A 27,002-nucleotide genomic window follows, 5' to 3' on the forward strand; every position below is an offset into this window, starting at 1 on the left:
AAGCAGTATGAGGGCTGGCATGCGACGTTGTTCGTGGTAGCATTCGTGACACCAAGACCCTCAAACGGCAATGATTCCGTTCAGACAGGCCTCTAGCGTCGGTTCCGAATTCCGCTCCTCTCTCTCACACACCCATACACACACACACACACACACACACACACACACACACACGAACACCGCGGCCCACTTTAGAGTGGAGGCCGCGGATTTGGTGTGAGCTGTCGATGGCGTCCGGACCCTGGGAAGGCCGGGTCAGCCCGGCGCTTTGTGCGGGTAATGGAGCGAGCTGATACCGACCTTTGTCACGGTACGGTGACAGAGTAAAAGTAAGCGAGGCGTTGGTGGAGGGAGGAGGAGGAGGAGGAGGAGGAGGGGAAGGGGTGGGGCAAGGGTCCAGCGCTGCTGCTGCGCCTGTGTGCTCACACACCACACCTATGCACGGTCCGGCGTTCGTCGGAGGGGGGGGGGGGGGGAGGGAGGGGGGGAGGGTGCTATTGACAGAGCCGCGACGTCACACACAAGCGAACACAGCTGCGTATTTGACAAGTGCGAACGGCGGCACAGATTTGTAATTTGCGTCTGGACCTTTAATCTTCACCTCCTCTTTTCAATGCCAACTTTTAGAAAATCACTGAATACGAGTATAGACTTGAAGCGTAATTTCATCAAGCTACATCGTTCAAGTTTTACTGTTAATTCAGGTATTCCTTGTAGAAAATACTGTCAATAATCATTTTAGGGCAAGCTGTGCTTTTGGGGCATTAGAAGCAACCTGGTTTTAGAAAATTATGCATCAGAGAATCAGATTTCATGAATTCAAAATTCTCGACCGTTTATCCTACTTGCCACCCGGTATGTTTAAGACTATCTTTAAGACTGCTGCTACGGCCTTCCCTCCTCCTCCTCCTTCCTTCTTACATCCATCCTGTCCTCCATTCCTTTCCTCCTCCCTAACGGCTCCCATTCCCTCCCCTCATGGAACCACTTCGTCTCCTCGGGCAGAGAAGAAACCCTCTTCTCTGGCACGCAGTGGGGATGGGGCTCCCTCTAGGAGCCTCTCCCCCCCCCCCCACCACCACCACGCCATCTCTCTGTGGCCTTCAAGGCGGCTCGTTATCTTTGGGTCCTGATATTGTTGCGACTTGCTCTCTTCCTGACCTACCTCCAATGGTCCTCTGAAGGAGAAGAAGATGCATAAGTCGGGGGTGGCCGCCATCTCCCTCCTCCAACATCCTAGATGACGCCCCCTTCTTCAATCAAGGTCTGACCTCACATTCATTTCATCCTTACCGGTGACACACTGACTCAGCACAATGGCCGATTCCGGCTCATTCGACGCCCATTCAGCCTCTTGTACTACTCTCCTCCAATGGAATGGTTATTATCGACACTTTCTGGAATTGCAGTCTGTTCTTTCTCTCTACTCTGTAGCTTGTGTTTTACTGCAGGAATCTCGTTTTTTTGTTTTCCAAACTTTCTGCCAGAGCCAGGTCAGCCTTTGTGAGCCTCCAGTGGAGTCTGCACGTTTGTCCCCTTGGACAGTGTTAGTTTCTGTGTTCTTCTTGATACTGCACTTCAAGCAGTGGCCATTTGGATCCAGTTAGACTCACCAGTAACACAATGAAATTTCTATCTCCATCAAAGACAAGCATTCTATGCATCCTGCTCTACTTGCACGCTGGCTGGGGTGACCGAGCGGTTCTAGGCTCTACAGTCTGGAACCGCGCGACCGCTACGATCGCAGGTTTCGAATCCTGCCTCGAGCATGGATGTGTGTGGTGTCCTTAGGTTAGTTAGGTTTGAGTAGTTCTAAGTTCTAGGGGTATGATGACCTCAGAAGTTAAGTTCCATAGTGCTCAGAGCCATTTCAACCATCTTCTTGCACTCCTTCGACATCTCACTCACTTTTTCCATCTCCTTGGGAACTTTGATGCCCATAGCCCTCTGTTGGTTGGTGCTGTGACCACTGAGTGGAGCAGGATTGCAGAAGGCCTGCTGGCACAGCTTGATCATTGCCTTCTCAACACCAGAGCCCCACATAATTTAGTGTGGCACAAGGCACTTTCACAGCTATTGATCATTCCGTTGTAGCCCTGGATTTCTCCCCTCTGTTCAGTGGGGAGTTCATAAGGATTTGTGTGATAGCGATCAATTTTTCTGATTGTCTTATTTCACCAATATCACTCACCTGAATGCCCTCCCAGCTGGGTCTCTAGTAATGCGGACTGGGATGCGTTTTCCTCAGCTGCCGCCACAACTGCTCGACCATGTAACTGCACTCATGAGTCAGTACAGAGTTTGACCATCATCCTCAGCTGCTGCTTCACCGATTCCTTCTTCCTTGGGTTCTCCCTGTTAGAAGACTGCCTCTCGGTAGAACTCCGAAATTCCTGTGGCTGTTCAAGACCGCCATAGTGCCCTCGAACACGTCAAATGGCATCGATCTCTCGAACACCTCTTTGCCTTTAAATAGCTTTGTGCCCATGCCCTTTATCAAACACAGGAAACGGATTTGTTGGGAATGACACGTTACTGCCATATGACCGCATACTCATTCTTCACAGGTACGGGCAAAGGTCAGGCGTTTTTTGGCTGCCGTCCCCCTACAGATGTCCTGGAAATTTCCCTGAATTGTATTATTCTCACGAGCCCAGACTCTATCACTGAGCATTCCGCTCAGCATTTCGTCCAGGCCTCGGTATCGCTCCACTTTCAGCCTGCATTCTGTCTTCTCAAACACCGTCTGTTCTCCACCACCATGATCCCATTTACCGAGTGAGAATTTGAAGGCGCCCTTGGTCTCTACGTGGCTCCTGGACCAGATTGTGTGCATAACCAAAGGTTCCGGCAGTTATGGCTGTTACCCAACGTCATATACTTCCCATTTTTAAGCGTATTTGGAGCGAGAGCGAATTCCCTTCCGAATTGCGAGGAAGTGTATATTCCAGTCCTGAGATCGGGTAAATCGCCTCTTCAGATAGACAGATATTGTCTGGTCAGTTTAATTAACGTCCTCTGCAAGTTACTTGGACGTATTGTGTGTCGAAGGCTGGATTCTTGAATCCAGGAACATTTTGGTTTCGATCCAGGATAGTTTTCGCCAAGACCACTCTAATGCAGATAATTTAGAACACCTAGAGTCTACAATCGAAACGGCTTTTGCCTGGCGTAAACATTATATGCAGAAGAGTGAGATTACGCAGGGTTCCTCTCCTTTTAGTGGCTATCAACGGTCTGGTTGGACCTATGGTGTCCTCCTCTTTGAATTAGCGTTGCTGAAAGCAGACTGTAGGAAGCAATATACTGAGCCAATCCTTGGCTTCCACTCATGGCTTCCATTTCTCAGCTGCCAAGATCTGCTTAATGCCCTCTATCGTCGCCGTACAGTCCATCCCCATTCGCATCTATACCTTGACGCCAGTTCCCCAATGTGGTGGACTCTCATCGTTTTCTGGGAATGTCTAAAGTGGACAGGTTGGTCGCGCCAGAATGCTCTATGATGCCGCAGCGCCAGAAATTGTGGCGAGGACCGCTCTGCTCTGATACAGATCTACACAGAACTGGTCCAGTCCCCTCTAGACTACAGGACTCTCCCATACAGCTGAGCATCACTCTCGACGTTACAGATGATTGACCTGATACACCACTGTGGGGTATGACTGTCAGTTAGTGCCTTCCCGTCAAGCTGCATGTTCAGCATCCTACAAGAGTCAAGGATTTCACCTTTGCGGGTTCTGCGGCAACATTAGTTGATTACGTACACATCACGCACCTGCTACTCCCTGGAGCATCCGAACCACCACATGGAGACACAAAATCTGTAAGCTGGAAAAAACACTCCAACTTTGCGCAGCATTGTCTGGAAACAAGACACAGGTACACAGAATATGTAGAAATACTGCGCCCTGGTCACAATTGCCAGGAAGTATCACTGCTTGAAATATTAGAGATACTTAACATTACTGGAGATCAAGGGGTACTGCGCGAACCGTCCCGAACTGCCACTGAATGAGCAAACAGACCTCAGATACTGTCTGATTCCTGATACCGCTATATCTTATAAATTTTTTCCGTGTAAATATATTCGTATTTCAAAAAGTACGAACACTCAAATAAACAAAAAATGAACAAAAATTGAAATTTTTCATATATTGTGCCGGGAAGCAGAAATATTAGGTTTTAACAATCCATCGTCGGTGGAGTTTGGATTGCAGATTTTTTTTTAGGAACGAACCCAGCGGCAGAATCAGGTATTTGCTGCAGTTTGAAACGCAGGATTGCTAGCACAGCCTGGCACATCAGGAGTGGATAATCGAGATTTCATTTGTATGGTAGACGTTTCTCTCAACTAAGGAAGACACCGTATCACCATTATCGGAAATAAAACGCAAAATGCCTCTATCCTACGAATCTCTCTGTAAGGCAGTGCGTCACAATAAACTGAGATTCATTGTCATATACACTATGTGATCAGAAGTATTCCACACACTTGGCTGGAAATGATGTACAAGTCCGTGGCGCCCCCCATCGGTAATGCTGGAATTCAATATGGTGATGGCAGCTTCCACTCTCGCAGGCATACGCTCAATCGTGTGCAGGAAGGTTTCTTGGGGAATGGCAGACTATTCTTACGGAGTGCTGCACTGAAGAGAGGTGTCGATGTCGGTCGGTGAGGCCTGGTACGAAGTTAGCGTTCCACAACATCCCAAAGGTTTTCTATAGGATTCCGGTCAGGATTCTGAGCAGGGCAGTCTATTACAGAGATGTTATTGTCGTGTAGCCACTCCGCCACAGGCCGTGCATTACGAAAAGGTGCTCTATCGTGTTGAAAGATGCAATCGCCATCCCCGAAATGCTCTCAACAGTGGGAAGCATGAAGGTGCTTAAAACATCAATGTAGGCCTGTGCTGTGATAGTGCCACGCAAAACAACAAGGGTTGCAAGCTCTCTCTCCATGAAAAATACAACCACACAACTACACCACCGCCTCCGAAATTTACTGTTGGCGCTACATACGCTGGCAGATGACGTTCACCGGGCATTCGCCATACCCACACCCTGCTATCGGATCCCCACATTGTGTTCTGTGATTTGTCACTCCACGCAGTGTTTTTCCACTGTTCAATCGTCCAATGTTTACGCTCCTTACACCAAACGAGGTGTCATTTGACATTTACCGGCTTGATGTGTGGCTTATGCGTAGCCACTCGACCATGAAATTAAAGTTTTCTGACCTCCTGCCTAAACGTCGTAGTAGTCATAGTACTTACAGTGGATCCTGACACTGTTTGGAATTCCTGTGTGATGATCTGGGTAGATGTCTGCCTATTACACATTACAACCCTCTTCAACTGTCGGCGGTCTCTGTCAGTCAGCAGACGAGGTCGGCCTGTACGCTTTTGTGTTTTGTGCTGTACGTGTCCCTTCACGTTTCCACTTCACTATCACTTCGGAAACAGTGGACCTAGGGATTTTTAGGAGTGTGGAAATCTCGCGTACAGACGTATGACACAAGTGACACTCAATCACCTGACCACGTTCGAAGCCCGTGAGTTCCGTAGAGCGCCACATTCTGCTCTCTCAAGATGTCTAATGACTACTCAGGTCGCTGATATGGAGTACCTAACAGTAGGTGGCAACACAATGCACCTAATCTGAAAAACGTATGTTTTAGGGTGTGTCCGGATTCTTTTGATAATATAGTGTACGTTAGATGTACAATCCCAATTAATCTTGGCACACAAAAACAGTGATTCAATCTCGCATTTGGATTTTGCTGCCTTAGGCAAGTTAGTAATACGGTATATTGGCGACTGTTACCGAAACTTTGTATAGCATATGAAGGTCGTAACAAAACTGACTACCAAAATACTGTCAGAATTTGCAGGCGAGGTAGACATTTCAGTCGGCCCATATCAAGAAGCGTCTAGTGTTACCACTGTAAATATAACATGAAAGATATTCTGTTTTCTGTTTTGTAAGTGAGTCGCCTAAAATCATTACAGATTTTTAGCACCCAAAATTGCTGATTAAGCCACATACAACCATCTTCAGTTCTTTACGTAGAAAACTGTATCTAACGTTAGTTATAAGGTACCAACGTACCAAGAGACGTACGAGGGCTGTTCGGAAGGTAAGATCCGATCTGTCGCGAAATGGAAACCACAGTGAAAATCAAAAATTTTTAATTCGAAACAGTTATCCACACTTTCCAACTACTTCTCTAATTAGTCGCCGCTCCGACTTAGACATTGGTCGTCGTTTTGTACAAACTTTCTAGTAACCTCATCACAGAAAGCAGTTGTTTGAGCTTTCCACCAATTCTCTACGCTGGTCTGTCTTTCGTCGTTGTCTTCATAGCCAGCGGTTTATGTGACTAGAGATGAACATCCGAGGGAGCCAATTAAGGGCTGTATTGAGGGTGATCAAACACTCCCCATCGAAGACGCTGCAGAATGCTTCTGAAAATTGTTTTGAAGAACGAAACGCATGACATTTATGTTATGTCGGCTGCATAGCTTCAGGCGAAATGTCTCACCAGTTCCATATACTTTGTGGGAGACAGTGTTGCTTTAGGCATTTGTAGATGATCACTTAGCGCCCTGAACAATAATGAGCGGCGTGAAGCGATCGAGAGGCACGTTAAAGACACTGTCCAACACATCTGCGCAAAGTTCCATCGGACTTTCACAGTAGTTTCCATTTGGCGCCTAATCGGACATTACTTTCCGAATACGCCTCGTGAAAGAGCTAACCATACTGCTTCGTCGTTGTTAGAACTATAGTAACGGTGAGTTAGTTGGGCTACCTTACATTGTTAGTGATTCACCCAGTAACTTCAAACTTTTACATGAACGTTGATCCATTCACATAAAAACATTACATCTTAATATCTTAGTACTTGCATTAGGTTTTCTTTCAGCATAAGTAAAAAAACTGCACATGGTAAAATCCTGTAATTGTGTTGATAATCATGTACTTATGTCGATCGTTATAAAATAAAATAGTTCTAAAATTAACGTAACCTTGTTCTGTGGCAAATTTTTGTATGTTGGTAGATTGATTCGCAGAAAAAGTGTAACATAACTCTACTAAACATGCAGCGTGCTCACACCGAGGTTAATGTAATATGTTGTGTGACAATCATATAGTCGAGTCAGAAGCTAGGTGCAGTAGTTCACGGAATATTTGTTCATCGTCTTAGGATCAGATTTGCCATTACTTTATATCAATCGGAGAATTTACAGCAGCTTGAAAGAGAACCTCCGACCGTGTTTCAGAACTGGGAGGTGATGAACACCGCGGTGCTGACCGGCCACCAGGTGTCGCAGGCCATGAAGGTGTTCATCGTGAGCCAGGCGGGCAAGGTGGCTGACGTCACGCTGCAGTCCGCCTGCCACTCCGAGGACGAGAGCGTGCTCAAGGTAAAGCGACTGCCTGATGATCCTCTGTGAATGTCTTTGCAAATTTTTGTTTGTGTAAACCATATATTTAACCTGGGAAATATTTTTTCAGTTTCCTAGAACACTGTGCTGTACCACGTTCAGGAGTGATTTTAAACCCGAGCACTGCTTTCTGTACCCAGTATCGAAGACTTATTTCTGGTTTACGTTAAATGTATTCGCAATTGTGAATGTGGACAACCATCAGCTGTAGAACGGAATGATGAGAATGAATATTTGTGTCAGACTGGGCTCGATCTCGAATTTCTCGCCTATGTTGAAAGGTCGGCTTACCATTTGACACTGCAATATCGTATTTATCTGCCGATACCGGGAAAGCGACTTTCAAGTACAACGTCTGACCTGTACAGGAATATAAGTAGTAGATGTACGAGTACAGGTTATAGACGCATTGTTGATGACATATTGAAGTTTGGGTCTGGCCGTGAGTCGTGTACCGATAGCCAGATGGTAAGGCGACCGCTGACGATGAGCGGGAAATCCGGATATTAGTCAAATTTTCGTTGTCGTCATTACATCCTACAGATGATGGTTGTCCATATTCGCAATTGAGAATATACTTAATGTATTCATAACGGCTTTAGCCGCCGCAATGCTTGTACGTATGTCCAAAGGAACTCGCAATTCGGAATAACACAAGCACTGCAATATCGAATTGTTTCTGGTTGTCCAGCACTGACCATGGAAAAAGATCAATTGTAATTTCAACGACTTGTTCGCATTTACAATTTGGACGATAGGTCACGAAGATTGCTGTAGCATATTCCGCGACCAGCGCTAGACCAGTGGCACGCCTCAGAAGTCATACTAAAGACGAGTCAAGGCGTTTTTACTCTGCTACTTGTTACAACAGCTGGCTATTACGATCAAGAGGCACAGATATCAGTAGTCGTCATCGTATTGACCCCAATAACTGTCTCACATAGCATACTGCCGAGAAAGCGGATCCAGGTGAACGGCAAACCCTAAGCCGTGCTAAGAGTCTGAAATCTTCCCAGAGGAATCGCTAGCAAAATGCACAGATATTGTCGCGGAATTTCCACGAAGAACCGCAGTCGCAGCCACGACAGTGTGAGTTCAATGGTTCGGTCTAGACTCTGTAACAGCTGCTTAATGAGCATTATGTGTGCCCTTTTAGCTGTCATAATTTCTGTAATGATACTATCCCCATCCCCAGAGTATAGAAGCAGTACCTTAACATGAACTGACATTTAGGCCCTGCTAGATTACATACACTTTTTTTGATCCTCTGTTTCGTAGACTCGATTATCATTGGTAGATTCTTGGCCCCTGCTAGTCGCGCGATCAAAACCAAACTTAGGCCTTACCTCCGCGATATACAATGCTATAGTAGTGTCGATTTACTTGAATCGAGATATTCAAGACAGACCCTTGAAAAATTTCGCCAACGTATTCGTCGTGAGAGAATTCAGCAACTGCGTTGATATTTATCGTTTCTAATATCCTACATTTTTCCGTCTCAGTTGCGGGTTTTTCAACGCTATGACTTGATCATCTTCAGAACTGTGTAACTGCGTAACTAATCTGTCGTGTCTGTTCAGGAACTAAACAGTGCAGCACGCCATGGTATTCTGATGTGTAATTCCCGTATAGACACAACAGGTTTGTTACGCAACTACATACACTGACGGAAAGAAAAATCCCAGCACCAAAAAATAATTAATGTAGAATAATAAAATTTCGGGAATACATTTGCCTAGGTAACATATTTAATTAATTAACATCGAAAGATCAAAGGTTAATGTAAGAGTGAGGGCCGGTCACAGTGGGCGCTTCAGTCTGGAACCGCGCCACCACTACGGTCGCAGGTTCGAATCCTAACTCGGGCATGGATGTGTGTGACGTCCTGAGGTTGGTTACGTTTAAGTAGTTCTAAGTCTAGGGGACTGATGATCTCAGATGTTAAGTCCCATAGTGCTCAGACCCATTTTTTGTAAAACCTGGTAGTCAAGGAAGGCAGGATTCGGTTACGATTGTGGACGCCACCGTTACCAGTTACTATTGGTTTACTTTTGCAATTACACATTTATTTTAAACGGTAATTCCAGACTCAGCAATAAATAAAGATGCCACACGTTATTAATGAAAGAATAAACAACTTCGTAATTAATAGTGCTTTCAATGCTTTACAATTTACCAAACGAGCAAAAAATACAGACACAACAAATAATGTTTTAAAAACAAGGAAATATAATCTCAATTAGAACTTTAAGGCAAGTAACCACAGTCACGGATGAAGGCCTTTGACGTCAAGAACAGCAATTACACTACTGGCCATTAAAATTGCTACACCACGAAGATGACGTACTATAGACGCGAAATATAACCGACAGGAAGACGATGCTGTGATATGCAAATGATTAGCTTTTCAGAGCATTCACACAAGGTTGGCGCCGGTGGCGACAACTGCAACGTGCTGACATGAGAAAAGTTTCCAACCGATTTCTCATACACAAACAGCAGTTGACCGGCGTTGCCTGGTGAAACGTTGTTGTGATGCCTCGTGTAAGGAGGAGAAATGCGTACCATCACTTTTCCGACTTTGATAAAGGTCGGATTGTAGCCAATCACGACTGCGGTTTATCGTATCGCGACATTGCTGCTCGCGTTGGTCGAGATCCAATGACTGTTAGCAGGAGATGGAATCGGTGGGTTCAGGATGGTAATACGGAACGCCGTGCTGGATCCTAACGGCCTCGTATCACTAGCAGTCGAGATAACAGGCATCTTATACGCATGGCTGTAACGGATCGTGCAGCCACGTCTCGATCCCTGAGTCAACAGATTGGTACGTTTACAAGACAACAACCATCTGCACGAACAGTTCGACGACGTTTGTAGCAGCGTGCACTATCAGCTCGGACACCATGGCTGCGGTTACCCTTGACGCTGCATCACAGACAGGAGCGCCTGCGCTGGTGTACTCAACGACGAACCTGGGTGCACGAATGGCAAAACGTTTTTTTTTTTTTCGCATGAATCCAGGTTCTGGTTACAGCATCATGATGGTCGCATCCCTGTTTGGCGACATCGCGGTGAACTCACTTGGAAGCGTGTATTCGTGATCGCCGTACTGGCGTATCTCCCGGCGTGATGGTATAGGGTGCCATTGGTTACACGTGTCGGTCACCTCTTGTTCGAAATGACGGCACTTTGAACAGTGGACGTTACATTTCAGATGTGTTACGACCCGTGGCTCTACCCTTTATTCGACCCTGTGAAACCCTACATTTCAGCAGGATAATGCACGACCACATGTTGCAGGTCGTGTACGGGCCTTTCTGGATACAGAAAATGTTCGACTGATGCCCTGGACAGCACATTCTTCAGATCTCTCACCAATTGAAAACGTCTGCTCAATGGTGGCCGAGCAAGTGGCTCGTCACAATACCTCAGTCTCTACTCTTGATGAACTGTGGTATCGTGTTGAACCTGCATGGGCAGCTGTACCTGTACAAACCATCCAAGCTCTGTTTGACTCAATGCCCAGGCGTATCAAGGCCGTTATTACGACCAGATGTGGTTGTTCTGGGTACTGATTTCTCAGGAGCTATGCACCCAAATTGCGTGAAAATGTAATCACATGTCAGTTTTAGTATAATATATTTGTCCAATGAATACCCGTTTATCGTCTGCCTTTCTTCTTGGTGTAGCAATTTCAATGGCCAGTATGTGTAATAACATATAAACGAACATACTGTAAAGATGCAATGCAACAGCAAAGGTTAATTTAAAAGACAAGCAACTGATCACCAAACGGTTGAGACAAAATGTTGGTAAACTTGGTAGCACAACCATTTAAACCTGTTGTAACGCCAAGAATGGCAATTATATAAAAAAAATTAGAAAAAATAAAACAGCAAATACAACTGCAAAGGTTAATTTAAAAGGACAAGCAACTCATCACTAAACAGGTGAGACAAAATGATGGTAAACTTGGAGAACAATCATTTAAACCTGCTGTAACACCAAGAATAGCAGTTATATAAAAAAATTTAGAAACATACGGCAAAACAGCAAATATAGTAACATAACACAAGGGCCAGTCACAGACGGTGCACCAGGAATCGACCTCTGAGTGGGTCTGGAAAGAAACACTTTCGCGATCGATGAGATAGGCAGCCAAGAGTTGCATTCACTTCACACGATGCTATTTCAGACTAGTGGCAGTCTAACGAATGACTAATGATAATCTTGCTGAGGCGACCTGACGACCAATAAACCAAATGCAAGATATAAAAATATGCCAAAACTGGAATCGGCGGTCTGGACTCTGCCCGCAGAATACTGTGCTTAGAGCGCCTGGAACGAGAAAGTAATCACTACTACCAGGGTGGAAGAATCGCCAAGCAACCTACAATCAAGAAAGGTGTGAAATCTACACGACTCACCAGACAGCAGAGGCAAGGCGAAGAAACGTACACTGCCGTTACATACACTAACCCCCAGGACAGGTAACTGGGGAGTTAGCAGCCACGAGGCAGGAAAAATACCGCTAGATGAACTTGACAAACTGTAAGAAACAGAACACAATAACTTGTAATTAGAAGTCCACGAAAGCTAATCAGATCCGCCTTCCCCAAGCACTCCACTCGCTGCTCTTCGCCTCGGCAGCACTACGAGCAGGAACACGAACCCAAGTCACAATGGTGGGGGTTTGTCTACTTGAATCCCAATGCACGCAACTCAAAGCTTGCAGGATCCGGCTTATGACGAGGTCGTGCACCCTCATGACCACAAGCCTTCAATCCGGCAGTCCATGCGCGCCACCAGCGGTCCCGGTGTTTTTTCTTCGCACTTCGCAGACCTGGTTCCCCCTCAGTCCGCAACCGAACTGCACACTGACACCACCCGGAAGAACCACGACGTCGCCCGTAAGATGGAGCCACAGTTCCTACATATCGGTAACCGCCGCTGCTGCCACTAGCGGACAGGCAACGCTTGCAAAACGAAGTGGTGCCAGTCAACACGAGAAGAAGACAAACAACTGCAACCATGTCAATTAAACGATATGGTCTGACCTCCAACAGAGGACGGAAACATACAAACAGCACAAACGCGGGTCGCACCACGGCTCAATAAGCCACTGGAAATGTGATATGCTGCTACGTTATTAAGCAGTGTAATCACCAGAATATTGAGTTCAAGCACGCAAACGTACATGAATTGTATTGTACACGTGTTGAATGACAGTTTGTGGGATGGAGTTCCATATTTGTTGTACTTGGTACCCTGTTACAAGAATGGTTAATATTTTTTGTGGCTAACACCGAAGTTACCGTCCGATGATGTCCCGTATGTGTTCGATTGGAGACAGATTTGGTGCTCGAGCAGGCCAAGGCATCATGTCGACACTCTGTAGAGCATGTTGTGTTGCAACAGCGATTTGTGGGCGAGCGTTACGCTGTTGGAAAACACTCTCTGAAATGCTGTTCATGGATGGTACTGCAACTGGTAGAATCACCAGACTGACTTACAGATTTACAGCCAGGGTGCGTGAGATGACCACAAGAATGCTCCTGCTGTCATATGAAATCGCACCCCAGACCATGTCCCAAGGTGTAGGTCCAGTGTGTCTAGCATGCGGATAGGTTTGGTACAGGTCCTCAACTGGCCTCCTTCTAGACAAGACATGGCCATCACTGGCAGTGAGGCAGAACCAACTTTCATCACTAAACGCGACAGACCTCCACTTTCTCGTTCGACAGCACCGAGGACGCAAATGGCGATATTTTGGGGTCAGTGGAATGCACGATACGGGACGTCTGGCTCGGAGCTGTCCCTGAAGTAACCGATCTGCCACAGTTCGTTGTGCCACTGTGATGTCAACAGCTGCTGAAATCGCTGCTGCAGGTGTAGTACAATGCTCTAAAGCCAGACGCCGAATACACTGGTCTTCCCTCTCGATAGTGCCACGTGGCCGTCCGGAGCCCGGTCTTCTTGCGACCGCACGTTCTCGTGAACACCTGCCATCGATCATGCACAATGGCTACGTTCATGTCAAGTATTACTGCATCATCTTCGGAGTGAACATGCAGCTTCTCGTAGTCCCGTTGCAGCACCTCGTTAAAACTCAGTAAGGTGTTGATAAAGGCGACTGTCGCCTTAAAGCATTCTTGACTAACATAAACTCACCACGTCCAAACTCATAGGTAACTAAAGCTCACGACCGTTACAACGTAGTCCCTCGTCCGGCCATCCTGATTTAAGTTTTCCGTGATTTCCGTAAGTCGCTCCAGGCAAATGGCGGGATGGTTCCTTCGAAAGAGCACGTCCGACTTCCTTCGCCGTCCTTCCCTAATCCGATGAGACCGATGACCTCGCAGTTTGGTCTCTTCCCCCAAACAACCCAACCCAACCCAACCCAACCCATTACAGCGTATATTTAAAGCAAACCTCATAGCTTTGCCACTAGCGCCACTGTTATACGACGGGAGCAAAATTTGAGTTGACATCGTCTTTAAGACGTAGAAACACGACTACTAACTTACGTTTATTTCGCACAACTCCTTCTTGGTGCTGCGGTATTTTTTCCGTTATAGTACACATGAAGATACCCAAGTACAATCGAAATTAGTCTTAACGTAAAAGAAATGTGTAACTTAAACGGAAAAATGGACGATAAAAAGCAATTTTAAACAAATACTTCAGTGTCGTGGTGTGTTGGACATGGAAGTGCTGCTCTCGAATGCCTGTCTTGCCCATTCTGTGAGCGACTGTTGGTTTTGATGACATCGCAGTCATATGACAGTTAATAATCATCTGCTCACCGAAGCGACAGGAGCTGGCCCTTCCCTTCATTAATCAGTAAACTGTTGAGGTTTCATGTGCAGTCGCTTTCTCTTTAACAGTAGCTCAGTAACGATTAATACATTTACGCCAACCCCTACGAACTTAGTTCGATGAAAAGAATAGCTCATCTGAGCCTATTATATTAATCCTGTTGCGCCCAGATCGAGTGGTGTCCAGAGAAAGGACTTGGTGTGTGTGGGATGTTTGTCTTGCAGGTATGTTTCAGGACAGGCCCCTTGGCTTCCACGAGGAATGCGCCGAAGTTACCTGGTCTGCAAAGAATGCAACTGCTCCTTTCTGTGTTGCTGATGGTGGCACATTTGCGAGAGAGAGGTGAGGTGCTGGTCCATCAGCGAGTGACCGCCTGCTGCAGGTATCCAGCTCGTGCAGCTCTGTGTACGTGGACGGCTCCGAGATCCGCGGCTCGTCCAACGCCTCGGTGGTGGTCAAGTACGGCACGTACACGGGGCTGGCGCGCTTCACCGTCTGGATGCCGGAGTTCCCGCTCGAGGTCAGCGTTGCAGACTTCCGCCTCAGCCAGGTCAAGGGTTGGCGCGTGCCCGACGAGCACTCCGGGTGAGCAGAGCCCGGCAAAGTGTTGCCTACGTGACTGCGGCTCCCTTACACCTGTTAATATTAATCCGGGTTTTACTAATAAGGGACATCTGTCGGCTCGGAAGGGAATTTGTACATAAACATTTGTACAGAGACCCATATCACGTTTCTAAACAACCTGTGACGACGTGTGATTCTGCTGCTCTTGGTTTGTATACAATTGGACTTGCAGTCTTGTCGGGTGAGGTGGGGAGGGCGGGGGGGTTATCATGCCAGTCAATCACTTATCTCAGCTAGTAGTTGACTGGTATACGTCTGTCAGTATTCTCGTACGTATCTAGTAAAAATGAACAAAACCGTTAATGTTTGGAACGTTTTAAATATTGTCAAGCCCGAAGTAAAGTCGTTATCCAATGGGAGGCGGTGCAGGATAGGATGACGAAACTTTCGCAGTGTTTTTTGTGGGTCTGATTAATCAGAAACGTGAATATTCATTTGACTGCCCAACTGAAGATACACTGGATGATAAAGTGGATGAATAAAACGACTTAATAGACGGTGTGGCCGTGCGTTTCTAGGCGCTACAATCTGGAACCGCGTGACCGCTACGGTCGCAGGTTCAAATCCTGCCTCGGGCATGGATGTGTGTGATGTCCTTAGGTTAGTTAGGTTTTTATGTAGTTGTAAGTTCCAGGGGACTGATAACCACAGCAGTTAAGTCCCATAGTGCTCAGAGCCATTTGAACCATTTGAACTTATAATTGTAGTGCTAGTGCTAGTGGCGGAAATAGTACTCCTCAAAGAGAAGCTATGACTATGAATCTTCACCTGTAAGGGAATCCGATACCGTTAGTATTATTAACAAAATTTTCCGGAAAACATCTTCAAGGTACTTGTGATGACGATCATATACATCCACGTAAAGTTACGGCCTATAGCTCTTTATAAAAGAGACATCCATCTATAAGAAGCACATCGAACATCAAAGTAATGTTTGATTAAGTGGAGAAAAAAAGACTTAATGAACGTCTATTTTGGGGAAACAAGGCAGTAAAAGAACTGGTCATAGAACCAACACGGTCTGTCCTAATTAGACACAGCAGGGAATGAAGGAGAATGTGCCACCTGAAAACTTTGGCAATGCAAAAAGCAAGGGAAATTGACCACACGAAGCTTAAATGCTGTACAGCTTTCATAGCACGTCTCATGAAAGAACACAGAAAGTGCCATTGACATATCACTGCTTTCATAACAGCCAGACATGTAAAGGAAGATCAAGATATTCGCCAGTCTGTGGCCTGTTTTGTCAAAGAAATGAACCAGAAAACTGCCAGTTCGCAAATACTACCTCACTGTATTTGGACCACAGATCAAAGTGGATTTAATTACGAGGTGCATTCAAGTTCTAAGGCCTCCGATTTTTTTTCTCCGGACTGGAAAGAGATAGAAACATGCACATTGTTTTAAAATGATGCCACATTCATTGTCAATACGTCCCAGAGATGGCAGCACCGTACGGCAGATAGAATTTTACCGCCAGCGGCGAGAATGAGAACTGTTTTAAATACTTAAAATGGCGACATTTTCCTTACTTGAACAGCGTGCACTCATTCGTTTTCTGAATTTGCGTGGTGTGAAATTCATCGACAGTTGAAGGAGACATGTGGTAATGGAGTTATGGATGTGTCGAAAGTGCGTTCGTGGGTGCGACAGTTTAATGAAGGCAGAACATCGCGTGAAAACAAACCGAAACAATCTCGGGCTCACACAAGCCGGTCTGACGACATGATCGAGAAAGTGGAGAGAATTGTTTTGGGGGATCGCCGAATGACTGTTGAACAGATCGCCTCCAGAGTTGGCATTTCTGTGGGTTCTGTGCACACAATCCTGCATGACGACCTGAAAATGCGAAAAGTGTCATCCAGGTGGGTGCCACGAATGCTGACGGACGACCACATGGCTGCCCGTGTGGCATGTTGCCAAGCAATGTTGACCCGCAACGACAGCATGAATGGGACTTTCTTTTCGTCGGTTGTGACAATGGATGAGACGTGGATGCCATTTTTCAATCCAGAAACAAAGCGCCAGTCAGCTCAATGGAAGCACACAGATTCACCGCCAGCAAAAAAATTTCGGGTAACCGCCAGTGCTGAAAAAATAATGGTGTCCATGTTCTGGGACAGCGAGGGCGTAATCCTTACCCATTGCGTTCCAAAGGGCACTACGGTAACAGGTGCATCCTACGAAAATGTTTTGAAGAACAAATTCCTTCCTGCACTGCAACAAAAACGTCCGGGAAGGGCTGTGCGTGTGCTGTTTCACCAAGACAACGCACCCGCACATCGAGCTAACAACAGTTTCTTCGTGATAACAACTTTGAAGTGATTCCTCATGCTCCCTACTCACCTGACCTGGCTCCTAGTGACTTTTGGCTTTTTTCAACAATGAAAGACACTCTCAGTGGCCGCACATTCACCAGCCGTGCTGCTATTGCCTCAGCGATTTTCCAGTGGTCAAACCAGACTCCTAAAGAAGTCTTCGCCGCTGCCATGGAATCATGGCGTCAGCGTTGTGAAAAATGTGTACGTCTGCAGGGCGATTATGTCGAGAAGTAACGCCAGTTTCATCGATTTCGGGCGAGTAGTTAATTAGAAAAAAAATCGGAGGGCTTAGAACTTGAATGCACCTCGTATAAACTAACTTCTGGTACGACACTATCTAAAAAGGTGGAAAAATCAAAAGTCCTCTTGATCAAATCTGACGATATAACTCAGAGGTGTACAACAGATGTTCGCCTTTCAAGGAGTGCACACCTAATAAAATATTGTATATTCGTCTTCAAGAAAATCCTTCACCCCGAAAGTTGAAAAGGCTACTGAAAACAGTCTTCCATCAGACCTATATTTGGAGGTTATCACAAGTAAGAAAGTGTCAAAATATCAATTAAAATACTTATTTCATAAATGTTGTTAATGACATTGTCGCAAATAACCAGAAATGTATACTACTTGATGATTACTGGAGTACTCACAAGGACAGAACAATAATAAATGATTCATTTGCGGGTAAAGACGTTGAATTCATTATCACTCCGTCAAACACAAAAAAAACTTAATTCATTTGGACGTGTATTTGGCAATATATAAATGCAATATATGGAAGAAGAATAACAGACTCTATAACGACTCTTCAAAGTGACTTCGACACTAAATTAGGAAACAGAAATTTCATAATGAAAATGCATTCTATTATTCAGAACCAGATGTTTGCTCATATGTGTCAGCCTAGCTTCAGTATTCCTGGCAAGCGGCCGAGAAAAATACACCCATACATATTGCTGAATTCAAGAATGTGAGTCAATTGGCACTTGATCGTGCAGCTCAAGAATGTGATTCTGAGGATTGTCCAGATATTGCTTTCACCAAATGTTCCTATTATGATCCTGCATATTAATTCTGTCATTGGGGAGCATCACGTTCATTTTTAAAGTCCAATAGCGGGCAAACTAAGAGTAACACAATCAAATGCTGTCACCATCCTAATCACAGTGGCATGCAAAACTTCTAAACGCAATTGGATCACTGAATTCCTCTTCGAGCCGAGAGACGTCCCGTGTAAGTGTGACAAGACTGCTTCGTCCATCTGGTCAACTTCCTGCTCACCTCTGCTGAACTCCTTCGAGTATCCTACAGGCCAGCGTCTGTAAACGCTATGCCAATGTTACCAATCCGCTCCACTCCCTTCCATTGCACAAACACCAACACATTTATAATGCTTATATCCTTCAAATACAGCGTAAACTGTCTTGATACTTATCCTTCCTAATACATGCCATGGGGCTGCAAAAATTAAGTTACATATTATTATGGCAGGTCAAGCAATGTTCATCGAATGCTGACACTTTATTTCAAATTGTCGCATTTTTCAACATAGTCACCAATTATCTATAAACAACGGTCGGAACATTCCACCAATCATTCAGTTACTCGACGATATAACTCCTTTCCTTAGTCTCGAAGTCATTCGCGAAACGCTATGTGAACATCCACATCGCCGGAAAATGTACGGTGGCAGCGAATCATTTCCTCGATTGCCTGGATATTGTCGTCTGTGGTCGATGTCATGATCTTCCCTCCCCATCACTATCACCAACGTCTTTGTGGCCTTGATCAAATTCTTAGCACTATTTCATTACAGCTGGACGCGACATTGGGTTTGATCCACATACCGCGGAATTTCACGGTGAATCTGTGTGCAAATTAGAGATCTTGATTACACGAATTCGTGATGTCTGTATTTTCGGATATGTCCAAAATAACAGACACCTCGCATTCATATAGTAGATTCGCCTCGATGTACAATGAATCAAAAATCTTCAAGGCCAGGCGCACATTTACGTTCTTCCCGTTGATTGCGCATAAAGTCCCGATGCAGCTGATACCATTAGTTTCTCCCCTTTTCTTTCTCCATTCTCCACCTTCAGTTTATGTAATTAAACGTTTTGCCCCGCGGTAATAACACTGCTCGCTTACTTCAGCTTTGGAGTACGCTTCCATTTGCTGCGCAATTTCACTCCCACACCGTGTTGCGCCTGTTATCTGTACTACAGCAGGACCGTGTCTGCAGTAGCTTCAGAACAAGTTCTCTCTTATAACTGCATAGGCTTCCGAGGCCAGAGTCAGTTGACAGAAAGGTTTTCTGAGTATGGTACTTCAATGTAAAAAACTATAGTGGAGAAAACCAACGACTGGGCTACGGCTGCAGTGGCCTGCTTCTTCGTTTACTCTGCTAACAAAGCGCCGCTCTTGTTCCGCAATGGTCTTAGCATGGGACGACGCGTGTAACTTACTTTTTGATGTCTCCTTGTATATTAGCCTACACCAAGGCAATGCTATCCCAGGTTTGGCAATGTTTCTCTTGTTTCTTTCCTCTACATAGTCGCAACCTGATCAACGTTTAGTTACTCTCATCTGCCATATTTTCGTTGACACAAAACTTCCATATTGTGCAGTCAGACCTCAACGTACCTGCTGCATTGTTTTTCTAAAGTTTCGCACTGCCATCTATTTTGTCTCTCGAAAATGTACAGGGTGATTCATCACTGGTGTTACAAACTTTCAGGGATGGTAAATGTATCAGTTTGAGGCAAGGGACTATGGTCCGGAAACGACCGAGTCGGAAGTTATAAGTTAAAATAGTTCTGATACCTCTGACAGTGAACCTGTTCTACTGAAAGCTGTTTGCTTTCCATGTTGTGAGAGCAGGTAGTATGAATTAAAACAAGAGGAAATTGCCTTGTAAACAGGGGCTCTACAGTACATACCTTAAGAGGTAGGAGCACGTCATCTTTGCTACTGTGAAACATTTCTCTTCAGCTGAAAAGGTATTCATATCTCTTAAGATATGTATTGTAACCTCAAGTTTACTAGACAGCCTCAAACTGATACATTTACCCTTCTCCATCGTCCCTGAAAGTTTGTAACATCATCACAGCATTACCCTGTAACATTTCCAGTGAGGATTGCTCCATTAAGTGCAGATCTCGTCTATCATCATCATCTTTTAAAATGATAATAATAATTTCGTGTGGCTCAGTGACTAGTTCAAGTCCTTCAATTGGACGCAACATCGACTATTTGAGTGACGTTATCCAATGGGAGATAGGAGATCTAAAGTGTTACATGGAAATTGAGCCATGTGTCGTTCCTGGTGACTCCTCACAACGTAGAGATGCAGGCTACATTATAGGTAGCTTGTCCGACTTCGATTCTGAGATCTTTTGGTTTCATGGGAGGCGCTTCACCACTTGACAACCAGGACTGACATAAAAACGTATTGCCGTATAAAATTAGTATGACTTACTTAATCATTTTTAATATTGTTAAAGAATAATCTTAATGAAACATGCCCATCTTATTTTCTTTGCAAAATTCCTAATGCCTCAGGCTGTTCATTTGATCCACGATACAAAGGAGATGTAAAATATCTCAATATACACTCCTGGAAATTGAAATAAGAACACCGTGAATTCATTGTCCCAGGAAGGGGAAACTTTATTGACACATTCCTGGGGTCAGATACATCACATGATCACACTGACAGAACCACAGGCACATAGACACAGGCAACAGAGCATGCACAATGTCGGCACTAGTACAGTGTATATCCACCATTCGCAGCAATGCAGGCTGCTATTCTCCCATGGAGACGATCGTAGAGATGCTGGATGTAGTCCTGTGAAACGGCTTGCCATGCCATTTCCACCTGGCGCCTCAGTTGGACCAGCGTTCGTGCTGGACGTGCAGACCGCGTGAGACGACGCTTCATCCAGTCCCAAACATGCTCAATGGGGGACAGATCCGGAGATCTTGCTGGCCAGGGTAGTTGACTTACACCTTCTAGAGCACGTTGGGTGGCACGGGATACATGCGGACGTGCATTGTCCTGTTGGAACAGCAAGTTCCCTTGCCGGTCTAGGAATGGTAGAACGATGGGTTCGATGACGGTTTGGATGTACCGTGCACTATTCAGTGTCCCTTCGACGATCACCAGTGGTGTACGGCCAGTGTAGGAGATCGCTCCCCACACCATGATGCCGGGTGTTGGCCCTGTGTGCCTCGGTCGTATGCAGTCCTGATTGTGGCGCTCACCTGCACGGCGCCAAACACGCATACGACCATCATTGGCACCAAGGCAGAAGCGACTCTCATCGCTGAAGACGACACGTCTCCATTCGTCCCTCCATTCACGCCTGTCGCGACACCACTGGAGGCGGGCTGCACGATGTTGGGGCGTGAGCGGAAGACGGCCTAACGGTGTGCGGGACCGTAGCCCAGCTTCATGGAGACGGTTGCGAATGGTCCTCGCCGATACCCCAGGAGCAACAGTGTCCCTAATTTGCTGGGAAGTGGCGGTGCGGTCCCCTACGGCACTGCGTAGGATCCTACGGTCTTGGCGTGCATCCGTGCGTCGCTGCGGTCCGGTCCCAGGTCTACGGGCACGTGCACCTTCCGCCGACCACTGGCGACAACATCGATGTACTGTGGAGACCTCACGCCCCACGTGTTGAGCAATTCGGCGGTACGTCCACCCGGCCTCCCGCATGCCCACTATACGCCCTCGCTCAAAGTCCGTCAACTGCACATACGGTTCACGTCCACGCTGTCGCGGCATGCTACCAGTGTTAAAGACTGCGATGGAGCTCCGTATGCCACGGCAAACTGGCTGACACTGACGGCGGCGGTGCACAAATGCTGCGCAGCTAGCGCCATTCGACGGCCAACACCGCGGTTCCTGGTGTGTCCGCTGTGCCGTGCGTGTGATCATTGCTTGTACAGCCCTCTCGCAGTGTCCGGAGCAAGTATGGTGGGTCTGACACACCGGTGTCAATGTGTTCTTTTTTCCTTTTCTCGGAGTGTATAAACATGAAGATGTCTGAAAGATAACGTATTTAGCTTCCTAAGAGTATAAAACGAAGTGAAAAATTTAAAAAAAGTCTTCTTCGAGTCGATTCGGAACGTTGAACACAATATCTTACTAGCCTCAGTTTGTACAGTATTTTAAAGAAAACCCATGTGTGAAAATCGGTGCACCATTACTAGTAGTAACTTTTGAGTAAGTTATGTATCCCAAACATGAGAGTGCACTCTCATACAGTAACGTAATATTTATCTTACGGAATAAAAGAATATATTTATCCGTAGCTCAAACTTTTTTTCCAGCTATTCAAACTTCCACTCAAATGGCTATTTTTAAGACTATTATTGTATCGCAAGACATCCTTGAGCACTTTTTTGGACTACATTAGACACAAACACAACGGCCGTGATCAGTCCGCGAAATTTAGAACACGACGTAAAATATACACACTGCGGGAGCAAATATGAAAACCTTTTCTCAGGACAGCGAAACAGTGTACAAAGTCCGGCACTTACCTAGGAATACGTAATATCAATTGAATTTCAGCGAAGATAAGTGGAAAACGAAATAGGTAAATACATTATAATCTTCATGTGGGTCAAACCGCTGGAGTTTGATAGCATGCAATCACTTTACAACACCCTCTTAAAGGCTGTGATCTAATATTTATTGACCGAAACTCCAACAACATTTCAGTAAGAAATATAAAACATTTCTTCCTAATTGGATTCATTTGGTTTTGTACAGGTCTGTATTGGCATTACGCTAGTCTCAAAGACTCTTCTGTAATTTGCTTCCCGCATGAGAGTAAGTTTCTTTTAAGTGGTATACATTGTACAAATCAAGAAAAATTGATAAAATTCGATTAACATTTAAAAAATAATTGCTACACGGGTTGTTCCTGTATTAAACTTCGCATTTTTTCTTGTGTAATACAGTGACAAAAAGCTTTACTTTTGCTACAACATGCTAGATAGATCGTATAAATTGTTGCAGTAAAATTTTATGGAGACAGGAAGGTGACACATCTAGAGACTGCAGTCGCCTGTATCTCATTTTGGACCAGACATGGAAGCGCTAAAGCTCCAATGTGCATGCTTCAGAATAACTGTCAGTATCCAGTTTGTGTAACGCGAGTTAACAGCATCAGCAACTATGTCCACCGGACACTGGGCATCAGATATCAACAGCCAAAGAAGAGCGTGGCAAGACGAATAGTTTCGTATTCATAGTTGTTACAGTTTCTTTCTTTTTTTTCAGTCTGAGTGCGTTCTAGAGTTACAGAATATAAAGTATCGGAATTCTTCGAGTGTCACTGTATTTCATTTCATCCTTTTCACAAACGGCCGTGTTTTGTGTTACAGTAGAGGTGGCAACAAGCTGAAGAAACGCGAGGCTGCCGACGTGCCACGGTGGGGCAAGGACCCCAGCTTCCAGGACATGATGGAGCACGACCAGAAGCCCAGCTGCCGACTGCGCTTCCAGCAGAGTCCCGTCGAGGTGAGCAGACGCCGTCACTGGGTGTCTAAGAGGTCCTTGGTCATAATGTCAGTAACAGATCAGCTAAAAATTGAAAGCATTTCATTTAGGTTTGTATTACAATAAATTCAAAGATACGCTAGTGTTTGTAAAAAGAGAAACACTCAAGATCAATGGTCTACAACACGTCGCGATAAGAGGACGTGTAAAACAGCGGGACTATAATCTGTTATTTAAGAGGCAGAGAGGTGGCGTGCACATAGGCCCAATAACGCCATTTTTTGTGTGAGCGGACATGTCAGTATTACGCAATGCTCATTCGGTGCGGAGACGTTATAAGAAGTGGTAACTTGTAACCACGTGCCACTATATCTCGCCGACATCACAGAGTGAAATATCGGCGTGTGAGTGCGTTCGAACGGGGCAGAATGATTGGTATCTCAGTGGCGGATCTGTTGTTCTGTGGCATTGTGGCTCATACAGGGCACGCTGCTGCAACGGTGAGATGTATGAGGAACCAGTGGAGAGAAGAGGGTCGTACAAAGAGCCGACAGTATAAATTTCCATTTGGGGGAAGTTGCTGTTTGTAACGTAATGAACAGGGAAAAATCTTGAAAGAAAAAAATGTTCAAATGTGTGTGAATTCTTAGGGACCAAACTGCTGAGGTCATCGGTCCCTAGACTTACACATTACTTAAAGTAACTTAAACCAACTTATGCTAAGACAAAAAAAAGAACACACACACACACACACACACACACACACACACCCGTGCCCGAGGGAGGACTCGAACCTCTGGCGGGAGAGGCCGAATCTTGAAAGAAAAATATGTAACACAACAACGAGACTACCTAAGGAACGGTCCCGGCATTTGCTAAGAAGGAGCAAATATTTTAACTGTCTCGTATAATTTAATTGGTATTTGAATTTGGCTGTTACAGAATGGGGTTTAACTGTCATAAGTAACGGGGCAAAGCAGAGAAACCAAAAATTATGTTCATCATCGATACTTTGATGACTGTCACGTATTCTACGTTTTGTGTGAATGGGTTATTAAAAAATACAGAAGTGGCCTATCGTTTCTTTACATTACTAGCACCGGTTCGTTTTTTGGGTGGGATCCACCTGCAACAACCGCAATTTTTATTCTTTTTATCCAGACTTGTTTCGTTGAAATTGCAGCAGCATCAGTGAGTTCTTTATTTTATTTTTATTAAATAACAGAAACACTGATCTTTACATACTGTACCTACAGAAATTTGAGTTTTTAAGAAAGTATTCACGAATCTGAAAAACGGACTAGCTTTTTCATGTTCACCTTGTTACAAGCTGCGGTTTTTGTGGTGTTCTGTATTTTCCCTTCGGTTTCTTCCTTTTTTTCTCACAGATTGTCATCTGCAACCACGGCGAACTTAATGTAGAAAATTTATGACCGGTAATGTTATGGTTAACATTATTTTCTTCACAGTATAAGACTGTTTGTGTGTGTGTGTGTGTGTTTGTGATATTAGGTAGAACACAAACACACATCAAAACATTTAGACATGAGAACATGTAACAATACATTTATTTCACTATGTTTGACACACACTAATCGGTTTAGATTTCAATATACTTTATTTTTGGTTCATATATGTGCCAGAAATAATGTCCCTTTAAATAACTGCGTTTGGTTGATGTGAACTTGAAGCCACGAGAATCTGTATTTGCTAAAGCACTAAAGGAAAGAAAAAAAGATCGTGCTGCAATGTACGTGCGTCTAGCTTCCTCTCAGTGGTGGTTTTGACGGCAACATTTGTACCGTTTTATACAAACCACAGTTCAGTTGGTAGTCCAACAGAATTAATTCCAAATTAACATCAATGAGAGAGCGCCGGGCAGTGTGTCCAACCGCTGCAGATGCCGCATAAATCGTTTTAATGGAGAATACTGAATATTCAGCACATTCATAACCCGCATTGGGCAATCAGTGCAGAACGTCACTTGCGAGGGCTAATGCAGTGTCGTGGTGGTCGTAAACAAGTATAATTCCAAGCCGACAGCATGTTTAGAGTTATTTGTACCGTTTTGTTGGTTTACAAGCTACACAGTGAATGATCGTTTCTGTATGACAGTTCTTGATGGATGCTTCGGTGGTTGTTCTTACCCAGCACCGCAAAAAATAAAAGCGCTTTCGTGTCTTTTAGTTTTATTTTTATTTTTCCCGTTTCCTGTATTACTACCAACCAAGACACGTTTTGTCATTTAGTGCAGTTCAAGCGTATTTCTTTAATCACCTTGTTTATGATGACTGTTTTTGGCTATCCAATTCAAGCAATGTGAACTCTTCGACAAATTATTTCTTACAAATGAGGCTGCACCACCGTTGGAACCGGACTTTGAAATGGAGTGAGTGTGTGTTTTTCTTAGTCCTACATTAAATAGGTTAGTTTCTTCTGAGAGAGTTATCATACTATTATAAGGGAAGAGCTGTTTTCCTGATTTTTCGGTTCCCTACACCCGTTGTATCTAAGTCTGCAGCCGTACGCAGATATGCCGTTTTATACAGCTGAAAGTATACTCAGATTATAATATGTTTTTGGGTTGACGAGAAGCGTGCTTGTTAAAGAAGCTTCTATTGCATTTGTCTTCTTTTTTCATGTCCAACAAAAACAGTATGGCTATGGATGCTACCTCAGGAATGTAAGCTTCGATTGCCCTTTTGTGCCGGCCGAAGTGGCCGAGCGGTCCTAGGCGCTACAGTCTGGAACCGCGCGACCGCCACGGTCGCAGGTTCGAATCCTGCCTTCGGCATGAATGTGTGTGATGTCCTTAGGTTAGTTAGGTTTAAGTAGTTCTACGTTCTACGGGACTGATGACCTCAGAAGTTAAGTCCCATAGTGCTCAGAGCCATTTGAACCATTTTGCCCTTTTGTCTTTCGAACTGTCACTTGATTCGGTAACACCATCTCTCAATACATTTTCGTGAAGAAACGAAGGGTCCTCAATCGAATTTCATTTTACACTACATTACACTGTACGTCCCCCTTGTTGTTGTGGTCTTCAGTCCTGAGACTGGTTTGATGCAGCTCTCCATGCTACTCTATCCTGTGCAAGCTTCTTCATCTCCCAGTACCTACTGCAACCTACATCCTTCTGAATCTGCTTAGTGTATTGATCTCTTGGTCTCCCTCTACGATTTTTACCCTCCACGCTGCCCTCCAATGCTAAATTTGTGATCCCTTGATGCCTCAAAACATGTCCTACCAACCGATCCCTTCTTCTAGTCA

At 45.0% G+C, this 27,002-nt stretch overlaps 1 protein-coding gene across 1 annotated transcript in view; it reads left to right on the plus strand.

The window, feature by feature from the left end:
* Positions 1–27,002, plus strand: part of LOC126253668 (transmembrane protein 132E) — a 415,203-nt gene that overhangs the window by 331,807 nt on the left and 56,394 nt on the right. Inside the window, exons 7-9 of the mRNA XM_049955226.1 lie at positions 7,284–7,427; positions 14,653–14,855; positions 23,618–23,753. Of these exons, the coding sequence (XP_049811183.1) occupies positions 7,284–7,427; positions 14,653–14,855; positions 23,618–23,753 (483 nt within the window). The remainder of the gene's footprint in view (positions 1–7,283; positions 7,428–14,652; positions 14,856–23,617; positions 23,754–27,002) is intronic.

The sequence above is a fragment of the Schistocerca nitens genome, chromosome 1, assembly GCF_023898315.1.
Source record: "Schistocerca nitens isolate TAMUIC-IGC-003100 chromosome 1, iqSchNite1.1, whole genome shotgun sequence".
NCBI lineage: Eukaryota > Metazoa > Arthropoda > Insecta > Orthoptera > Acrididae > Schistocerca > Schistocerca nitens.